Source organism: Oncorhynchus clarkii, chromosome 1 (genome assembly GCF_045791955.1).
Source record: "Oncorhynchus clarkii lewisi isolate Uvic-CL-2024 chromosome 1, UVic_Ocla_1.0, whole genome shotgun sequence".
Lineage (NCBI taxonomy): Eukaryota > Metazoa > Chordata > Actinopteri > Salmoniformes > Salmonidae > Oncorhynchus > Oncorhynchus clarkii.
Window position 1 is genome coordinate 31147967 of NC_092147.1, and position 10711 is coordinate 31158677.

Below are 10711 nucleotides of genomic sequence, written 5' to 3' on the forward strand. Positions count from 1 at the left end.
CCTAAAATGTGGGTCCTATGTTCAAAAAGTGTTGTAATTTCTAAACGGTTCACCCGATATTGATGAAAATACCCTCAAATTAAATCTGACAGTCTGCACTTTAACCTTGCAGTCATTGTATCATTTTAAATCCAAAGTGCTGGAGTACAGAGCCCAAACAACAACAAATGTGTCACTGTACCAATACTTTCGGCGCTCACTGTATACAGTATGTATATTGTTTGTACATTTGGTTGTTTATTGGTTGTATATTGCTTGGTTGTATTAGTCAGGGTTTCAAGAGGGGCTTTCTTGCATGCGTAGTGGTGTGACAGACCATTACAGGAAGCCTCATAAAACCATGCTGTCTCAGCAGAGAGAGGGGTGGGTGTTGGAGTGTTCAACGGAAACCATGGCCAACTCACTCTGATCCTCATCTACCACAGCCACATGGTTCAGTCACCATCAACTCACCCCAGTCACCAAGAGCCACATTCTTTAATAGATTCAATAACAAAACAAAATCAATCAAAACAAAACAACAACACAATGATACAAGGCATCCTTCATCATTATCATCCAGTGCTAACCATAACACAATTCTCCATCAACTATCCTCTCTAAAACTATGAATACAAAATCAACAAATGGAGAGAAAAAACCTTTAGGGAAAAAATACACAGTGAGGTATGTCATCAAATAAATAAGAACTTTACACTATAAGGCCTGTCTCCAGCCTTGGAACAGTATTTGTTAAAGGAGGCCGACGTTAAGGACACACTCCATCAATTCTCTTTTCCCTGTGGCAAAAACATGAAATACAAACATAATTAACTTAAAACAAAACATCAGTGTGTTCCTGTTCCTCTTCGTTTTTGGTTGTCATACTTGTGGTTTGCATACCAGATTGTCACCTTCAGAAAAGTGTCAGGGTGCACTTTTTAACGGTGATCGAAGTTACAGATGATGCCTTTAACTCGTAGATCCAGTGCAACAGGATAGTCGGAGTTTCAGAGATAGTGTCTAGGTTAGGGGTTCGGGTCCAATCTATTTTCCTTCATAGTAAATGTGTAAAGCGATACTGATTGTTTTTCTATCACAAATGTTCTCTCCTTCCTCCACCACATCCTCCTTTCTGTCCCCTTCCTCCTCTCCTCATTCTCTCTCAGAAGTCCATGGACATCGATCTCTGCTGAGACATCTCACAGATGGATCTCATGCTCATCCCTCTGCGTACATACACATCACACTTCCCTCCTTCCACCTCCTCTTCTTCCTCCTCTTCCATCACCCTATCCTCCCTCCCCCTTACCCGGTCCACCAGGCCCTCGCCTCCCACCAGTCCTACCTGTTTCATACTAGGCCAGCTCTTCTTCCTCAGGCTGCTGTTGACGCCTCTCAGAGAGGGTAGGGAGCCTGGCTGACCCTGGGTGAACTCGCACCGGAAGGGGGGCAGCTCCATGGATCCTATGCCCACAGAGGAAGCACGTCGGCTGGGGTTGGCGGAGGCCTGGGAGCCACAGTGGTGCTCATGGATGCAGCGGGAAGTGGTGGAGGAACGTCTCAGAGCGTTGAGAGATTGGAGTTCTTCTGGTAGGTCTATGTCCGTAGCCAACTCCTTAGGATGACAAAGATAATGATAACCATCTTCATACAGTGATCATCGTCATCATCCTCCTTACCACCGTCATCATCATCATCATCATCACTACTTTATAAACTAAGTAAAGCAAAGTAAAATGCAAGATTAAAACATCAGTAGCATAATAAACTACACTGAACAAAAATATAAACCCAACATGTAGCTGAAATAAAAAATCCAAGAAATGTTCCAAAAGTACAAAAAGCTTATTTCTCTCAAATTTTGTGCACACATTTGTTTACATTCCTATTAATGAGCATTTCTCCTTTGCCAATATAATCTGTCAAGAAGCTGATTAAACAGCATGATCATTGCAATTGGTATTCTGACTGCAGGAATGTCCACCAGAGCTTTTGCCACACAATTGAATGTTCATTTCTCTACCATAAGCTGCCTCCAACGTCGCTTTAGAGAATTTGGCAGTACGTCCAACCGGGGTGCTGAGGAGTATTTCTGTCTGTAATTAAAGCCCTTTTGTGGGGAAAAACAAATGCTGATTGGCAGAGCCTGGCTCCCCAGTGGGTGGGCCAGTGCCCTTGCAGGCCCACCCGTGGCTGCACCCCTGCCTAGTCATGAAATCCATAGATTTAATTTATTTAAATTGTCTGATTTCCTTATATGAACTGTAACTCAGAAAAATCGTTGACATTTTTGCATGTTGCGTTTTATATTTTGGTTTGGTATATATCATTAAGTCTAGATGTTAAACCCACCTTCTCTCTGAGTGAGAAGAGTTCGTAGTGCGGAGGTTCAAACACTTCCTTGAAGTCCGCTCGATTGAAAAGGGCACTCTTCCGCGCCACCACCTGTTAACATACAAGGGTTAGGATCCCACAAGCGGGATAGACACTTTATTTCTCTCTCGACGACCCAGACCCATGCCACTCGTGGAATAGTAAAGTGCTTCATTTTACGAATTTTGTTCATTCACACACGATTGACTGTCAAACATAATTTGTAATATTTGTCAACATTTGGTTGCTACACACCTTCTTGCGTGGCTGTTTGACCTGCACCAGTATGGAGATGACGAGGAGGAGGAGGACGAGTCCTGTAGACACACCTATAATTGTCCCATGGGTCTTAGTAATGTGATGGAATATACCTTTTGGCTTCTTCTCTACAGAGAGACAGAGAACGAGAGACTTAGGGTTCCAAAATTCCGGTAACTTTTGCAAAATTCTTAGAAAACCTGGTGGGAGGATTCTGGATTTCCTGCTCATTCCCTACTGATTCCGGGAATCGTCCAACAAAAATGTGTTTTTCCTCTTGATGTGAAATATGAAGATGATATTATGAAAATATAACACAGTATAACATAACATGTGTCTCACCTTTACAGTTGCTCTCGTCCCAGGGAAAGACACAGTTCTGCACCCCGTTACACACCAGAGAGTTGTTGATGCACATGCTACTGTGACAGAAGAACATGTCGCCTGAACATGGGGCTGCAACACACACACGCACGCACACAGCACACACACACACAAATCATTTTTTAGTTATTCGATATGACGAGCCATTATGTTAGTTGTAACCTTTACTAGCACAGTTATGCTACACTACATGACCAAAAGTATGTGGACACCTGCTTGTCGAACATCTAATTCCAAAATCATGGGCATTCAAGTTCTTCCACACTGATCTCGACAAACCATTTCTGCATGGACCTCGCTTTGTGCACAGGGGCATTGTCTGTCATGCTGAAACAGGAAAGGGCTTTCCCCAAGCTGTTGCCACAAAGTTGGAAGCACAGAATCATCTAGAATGTCATTGTATGCTGTAGCGTTAAGATTTCCCTTCACTGGAACTAAGGTGCCTAGCATGAACCATGAAAAACAGCCCCAGACCATTATTCCTCCTCCACCAAACTTTACAGTTGGCACTATGGATTGGGGCAGGTGTAGTTCTCCTGTTCTCCTGCCATTTGCCAAACCCAGATGGTTGAGTGTGATTCATCACTCCAGAACGCGTTTCCACTGCTCCAGAGTCCAATGGGGGGGGGGGGGGGGGGGGGGGGGGGGCAAGAGTTACACCACTCCATGCTTGGCATAGTAGATGATCTAGGCTTGTGTGTGGCTGCTTGGCCACGGAAACCGCGGTTTGGAACTCGGTAGTGAGTGTTGCAACCGAGGACAGACTATTTTTATGCACTACGTGCTTCAGCACCCAGAAGTCCCGTTCTGTGAGCTTGTGTGGCCTACCACTTCGTGGCTGAGCAGTTGTTGCTTCTAGACATTTTCACTTCACAATAAGAGCCCTTACACTTGACCGGGGCAGGTCTAGCATTGCATACATTTTAACGAACTGACTTGTTGGAAAGGTGGCATCCTATGACGGTGCCACATTGAAAGTCACTGAGCTCTTCAGTAAGGCCATTTTACTGCCAATGTTTGTCTATGGAGATTGCATGACTTTGTTCTCGATTTTATACAAATGTCAGCAATGGGAGTGGCTGAAATAGCCGAATCCACTCATTTGAAGGGGTGTCCACATAATTTTGTATATATAGTGTATGTAAACCTATAACGTAAGAGAAAAACAAATCTGAAACAGCTATGTGAAGTCTCAGCTACAAGAGGATACAATTATGTTACAGTTTTTTACACTCGCTTTGGTGCTATTTTCACAAGTATGTGGTGAATTTGTAATGCCCCCTATTGCATGTTCAGAACGTTTGATTGTGCATTCGTTGGGGTTTCACACATCTTTCAACACTGAGTCATTCATGCAAAATCATTCATCAGTGATTCATGCAAATGTTTTCTGTGAAATACCATGAGAACATTTCATTCGGTCACCAATACATCAGATAATGATAGGCTCACCATTTAGTTATTTTAACTACCATTAAAGCCAATAGCAAAAAAATACAAGATACACATTGCAAAACTGTAATTTTTGCAGTGCTGAATGGAACCAAGTAGTAGATGGTAAATATATTCCATATAGTATTTGATTATAATTTGGCATGCACCATACAATACATATAGTACATAGGACAAATCATCAGAAATAGGGGTATTGTTAAACAGTTGGCTACTTTATATTTTGTATTTTTATTTAACCTTTATTTAACTAGGCAAGTCAGTTAAGAACAAATTCTTATTTTACAATGACGGCTACGGTAAAACCACGGTTTGTAAGCCCTTTCTGCCAGTGGAGGCTGCTGCTGAGGGGAGGATGGCTCATAATAATGTCCAGAACGGAGTAAATGGAATGGTGTCACATTTCTTTTGGTTTTCATGGGTTTTTATATCATTCCATTTACTCCATACCATTACACTATATTCCAGCCATTATTAGGGGCTGTCCTCTCTTCAGCAGCCTCCACTGATTTCTACTCAATGGAACATTGTACAAGATCACCTTTTCTACGTGACTTGTCAACTAATACAGTATCACCTGTTTCTCAGCTTACAGTGTATCAATGAAATTCAGATAATGAGTGGATAATATTGTTATACAACCCAGGTATTCCAGCTGTGCATTTTATACTACACTATACATCAAAATGGTAACACATAGTGGAAAAAGTCACTATGTGCTACCATTTGTAATTATAGTGTAGTATAAAATGCACAGCTGGAATACCTGGGTTGTATAACAATATATTTCACACATGATCTGAATTTCATTGATACACCTGAGTGACATCCATATATGATTTGGTTTAACCTTCAAACATAAATTGATGTCAAATTGATACATTTATGAGGTAGAAATATAGAATTTGACAGTGTTCAGCAGTTATCAAACTATACACGTTAACTAGGCACTACATCATTTTGGCTCAGTAGTTACCAGTTTTGAGTAGTTTGATAAAGTGATAATTAATTGTATTGTTAACAAATTATAAGAAAAATCTATCAAAAGTAAAGTGAATATAGAATTTTGAAAAGCAGATACTTAGATTGAATATGTATCTACATTTAAAGAGTGATTTGGTGCAGTGAACAAGTGACTTTGTGAATATTTTTGTTGTACTCAGTCAGTTGAAAATGTCCTTAGAGTTTTGAAACATCAGCCATTTCGATGATCTGTTTTGATTTTTGTGCTTAAGAGTTGTGAAAATGTCCCACAGACGTGCAAAAAAAATCACGAAAGTGATTTAAAAAAAGTAAGTATGAGCAATAGAAATACAGGAGAGGTTCAAAGAGGTAAAGTGAGAGAGACACACAGCAGATAAGGATGAGATGAAGAAAGCGGGAAAGGGGAAGCGTAAGACAGATTCAGGGAAAGAGTGAGCCTGTGAGGGAAAGAGAGAGGTAGAAAGAGTGATAGAGAGGTAAAGTGAGTGGGTGATAGACTCATGGTAGGCCAAACAGGTGAAGAAAGGGGTGAAGAGAAAGACAGAAAGAACGTGATGGACTCACGGTCTGCGAAAGACGTGAAGAGCATCCGAAAGCGGCTGAGTCTGCTGCCTTCGTCGGCCCACATTCTGACCACGCCCACCCCGTTGTCAAGCATTACGTCAGTGGCCACGGTACTGCAGAACTTGGCCTGCAGCGACCGTGATGTCACAGTAAATAAACAATTCATTAAAACGATAAAACATGATGATATGACAAACTAAAAGTATGACAACAATAAACTCACTATCACATGCATCACTGCACAAGCTTTATTCCGATAAGTAGTTCATGTTGATTAGTGCTAACTCTCTAGTTTTATTATGAATGGGTACAATGTGGGAATGATATGTATTATTGCATAGTAGTGAGTGAGCGAGTGAGTCAGTGAAGTAGTTCTCATTCCAACTCCTACCTTGAGGTCCTCTATGGCACTGCTGCCATCGTACACGGCCACAAAGTTCTTCTTACACTCGTTCGAATTCTCCAGCTGGTACTCCAGAAACCGCAGGTAGATCTGACCAAGAAAAAAGGGAGAGAGAAACAGATGGATGGAGGGAGGGGAGGGAGTTGTTAAAGATATAGGTATTTAGATATAGATTGTTAGATATAGATATTTAGATGTAGAGAGTTGAGACATGTCATAGAGGTGTAATAGACCTTGAAGTTGGGCGGAGCTCGTATGGTCCAGATACAGTCGACCGCCTGGTCAGGTTTGACTTTGTCCTCCTCCTCCACCTGACCGGACCGGATCATACCATCAGCTCCACTTAGCTCAAACTGACAGTCTGACAGATAGGGGGGAGGGGGGAGGAGAGAGAGGGAAAGACAGGGAGAAAGAGAGGTGATAGGGTGGGTTGAAGAAACACATATGATCTTGTTAAATCCAGTTAAATAAAGTGTCATATTATTGTTATCTAGTTGAAGAAGTGGTTAAAGTGTTGATGAATTACCTGGAATAGGATTTAATATTCCTCCCACGTGGAGGTGAAACTCTGGGTCTGAACATAATAAAAAAGCTGAAGTCAATGTTTGCTCCTAAGATGTGTTACCTACAGTAAAGTGCTAACTGTGGTTGAGGTAAATTACTTGCAGAAAATATGTACTGGACCCTGATGCCTAGATGTGTAATGTTGGATTGAGTTAGCCACTCCCTGTGGAAAAGGTGTGTTGTGGTTCATTAGCTGTGGCTTAGGTAAATTACCTGCGGTAAAGGTGTACTGGACCCTGAAGCCCAGTCCCTCCAGCTCCTCATCACTGGAGAAGCGGATCCAGATGAATCGTCCGCTGGAGAGCACCAGGCCTGGGCTGGAGGAGCCACAGAAGCGGTTGATCAGAGGAGAGAAACTGAACGGACCATCTCTCACCTCGATGTGGTCGAAACGACACTCAAAGGATGGCTCAATGTAAAAGATGTCATCAAACAGAAGCTCGATCCTCTGACGGGGCAGGGCTGGGAGGGGAAGGAGAGTAGGTGTCACTATTTGGCCAAGGTAAAAAGGCGCTCTGTGTCAAAATATGTAAGCGTTTTAATCCGTGTGTGTGTGTTTGTGTGTGTGTGTGTGTGTGTGTGTGTGTGTGTGTGTGTGTGTGTGCGTGCGTGCGTGCGTGTGTTACCTTCCAGTATGTAGAGGCACTCCTTGTTGGGAGGGTAGATTTTAGGGTAGTTTGGAGAGCTGAACTGCCCCCCGTTGATGTTTCTGATCCAGGTGCCACACTGTCGGGCATTCTGGGAAATCTTACCCACATTCTGAGAGTCTACGAATGCCATGGAAAAAACAATCACACACCACACACCAGGAAGTATTTATTAGTACAGTGATGTCACCGATATTATTCAGGTGTAGAAACAGCTTGATTATGAGGGTACTTCTATATAATGGGGATGACCCCAAAAGCACTGTCTTAGTTTGATTTCCAAACTTGAAATTAACACACATGAATTAACGTATGTATTCCTTGAAAGACATCACAAACTCAACCGATCACAACTGAGTTTCTGTGACATTTATAAAATGTGACAGATATAAAATATACTGAACAAAAATATAAACGCAACATGCAAAAATGTCAAAGAATTTGCTGAGTTACAGTTCATATACGAAATCAGTCAATTTAAATAAATTCATTAGGTCCTAATCTATGAATTTCACATGAATGGGGATACAGATATGTATTTATTGGCCACAGATAGCTTAAAAAAAATAGGCCTCAGGGTCTCGTCATGGTATTTTTGTGCATTCAAATTGCCATTGATAAAAAGCAATTGTGTTCGTTGTTCGTAGCTTATGCCAACCCATACCATAACCCCACCGCAACCATGGGGCACTCTGTGCACAACGTTGACATCAGCAAACCGCTCGTCCACACACCGCTATACACGTGGTCTGCGGTTGTGAGGCTGGTTGGACCTACTGCCAAAATCTCTAAAATGACGTTGGAGGCGGCTTATGTCAAAGAAATGAACATTACATTCTTTGCAACAGCTCAGGTGGACATTCCTGTAGTCAGCAGGCTAATTGCACGCTCCCTCAAAACTTGATACATCTGTGGAATTGTGTTATGTGACATAACTGCACATTTTAGAGTGGCCTTTCATTGTCCCTAGCACAAGGTGCACCTGTATAATGATCATGCTGTTTAATCAGCTTCTTGATATTCCACACCTGTCAGGTGGATGGATTATGTTGGCAAATAAAAAAATGCTCACTAACAGGGATGTAAACACATTTGTGCCTGTGAGAGAAATTGCAAGATTATGTTATAATACTTCTATTGCATCAAATGGTTGTTTTATTCGACAGAATAGAGTATTCTTATAGCTTTTGTGTGTGTGTGTGTGTTCTACTGAGGATGGGCCTCTGGGAGATAACACTGACAGAGAAGATTTACGATGTCTTTGGGTGATAAAACCTAAAGAGCATTCCAGAGCATGAGTTAATGTTTCTGTTCTATATGGTACCAGGGAGAGATGGTTCCAGTTTGGAGTGGAGACACTGGTCTCTATACAATGACAACTGTTGACACAGCAGATACTGTCTGCTATGTATTATAGATATCTTTCATACAAATCTTAACCTTGTGACCCATTCTATCTATCTGTTGTTCGTCATGTAGGTTGAAAGGGGTGTATCTTTCCTATGAAAGATCTCAGTAGCCTTTGTGTTGCCGCTCTTAACGGATCATCAGAGACGGTGATTCGTCGACAAGCCATTGCTATTGCAAAGCTCTCACTATTAAAGATGTAGTTTAAGTATAACTCTGACTTGTGTGATAAGTTTGTCTCTCCTCATTTGATAGTAAAGAAATGAACCACCACATGCCCAAAATGTGTGAGAAATAAGATTTTTGTGCATATGGAACATTTCTGGGATATTTTATTTCAGCTCATGAAACATGGGACCAACACTTTACATGTTGCATTTATATTTTTGTTCAGTGAATTAAAACAAACATTAACCCTAAATAGAACACATTTCTGCCATACAAATGAGATCACACCCACCTTTGGTTTTCTGTGCCAATGCAAAGCCTTCCTCTATCAGAAAGAGAGCTACCCAGACTGGATGGGGGTTGAATAGGGCATAGAGAGTAAATCAGGAGAGAGAGAGAGAGAGAGAGAGAGAGAGAGAGAGAGAGTTTGAGGGATAAAGAATAAAAAGACACACACTCTGAAACCCGAGGACCATCAGCGGCACAGCTGCTACTGGTGTTTTACAGAGTGTGTGTGGAAAGAGACAGCGCTGAGGGAGCTGTCACTTCAGCATCACTGGGCCGCTTGCGCACTGAATCACCCAGTTTTGTACCACGAGCTGATGTGGGCATCATGCGCCTCTGACTAAAGTCTGTCAGTTGAGCATCCATTGCTGATGAAAATGAAATGGAAATGGATACACAAACGCATGAAGGCGCGCGCGCAAACACAACACACACGCAAACAGAGGCCGACCAGCAAAACAACCACACCAAGAAAGAGGCTGACAAGACAGTTGGCACACACACCTACACCCAGTCTAAACTCACATATGTACATCTCCTCCTCCGCTCAGTTTCCTCACAGGATGGCTTGCTAGGCTACAAAGCTTTTCTTCGTTCCTTGCTTTCTTCCTTTAATACCCGCCTCCTTTACGCTTTTCAGGGTAAAACGTTAGAATCGACTTTTACAAACCACAACTTTCCTCGTAGAATGCAATTGACACTACATCGCCGCGGATAAGACACTGCTACGTGTTTTTGTAAAAAGCTCTAAATATAGACATATACAATGTAATTGATCAACGACTCCGAATCCCTGTCATCTCAAATAAGGAAAAAAACTTAATGGAAATCATCATTATCCAAAACTGGCTACTTGTTCAATAAAAATCCCACGAAGTGATGAAGTCCCTGTAAATATTGCTTCTTTATGTAGATGGGTATAGCCTTGTTTTGAGAAACATGAAACTAAAAGTTATGTTTAATTTGTAGGTTCAGCCATTCAGAGAAAGATACTCTCTCTCTCTCTCTCTCTCGGAACTAGCTGGCTGCGGCCCTTTTTAAAGATTGGACACTGCTGGCCAGGCACCGCAGTCGCTCAACGCGCATGCACCCCCCTCCCCTCCATAACTCCCTTTACTCCTTCGTTTTTTTCGAGCGTTTGATTAATAGGGATAACCAACTTTCGTTATTTTTGATTTGATTGTTTAATTACCAAATAATCATGTTTTCAATTGTTTTTGTTTCAGCAGTGTCTATCTGT

The 10711-nt window shown here is 41.9% G+C and overlaps 1 protein-coding gene across 2 annotated transcripts; it reads right to left on the reverse strand.

Annotated features, from left to right (window-relative positions):
* Positions 1-458: 458 nt before the first annotated feature.
* Positions 459-10477, reverse strand: LOC139405621 (neuropilin (NRP) and tolloid (TLL)-like 2b). Of its 2 annotated transcripts, XM_071148035.1 has the most exons (12): positions 9997-10477; positions 9479-9535; positions 7591-7731; positions 7178-7426; positions 6927-6974; positions 6634-6761; positions 6389-6490; positions 5998-6124; positions 2956-3069; positions 2611-2741; positions 2335-2427; positions 459-1597 (listed from the first exon to the last, which is right to left on the reverse strand). In XM_071148035.1, exons 1-12 carry the CDS (start codon positions 10004-10006, stop codon positions 1145-1147), a joined length of 1653 nt encoding a protein of 550 aa, XP_071004136.1. In that variant the 5' UTR covers positions 10007-10477; the 3' UTR covers positions 459-1144. The 2 variants fall into 2 exon arrangements, with proteins under 2 accessions (XP_071004136.1, XP_071004144.1); XM_071148043.1 differs by lacking the exon at positions 9479-9535 and having other exon boundaries at positions 576-1597; positions 9997-10419.
* Positions 10478-10711: the final 234 nt, after the last annotated feature.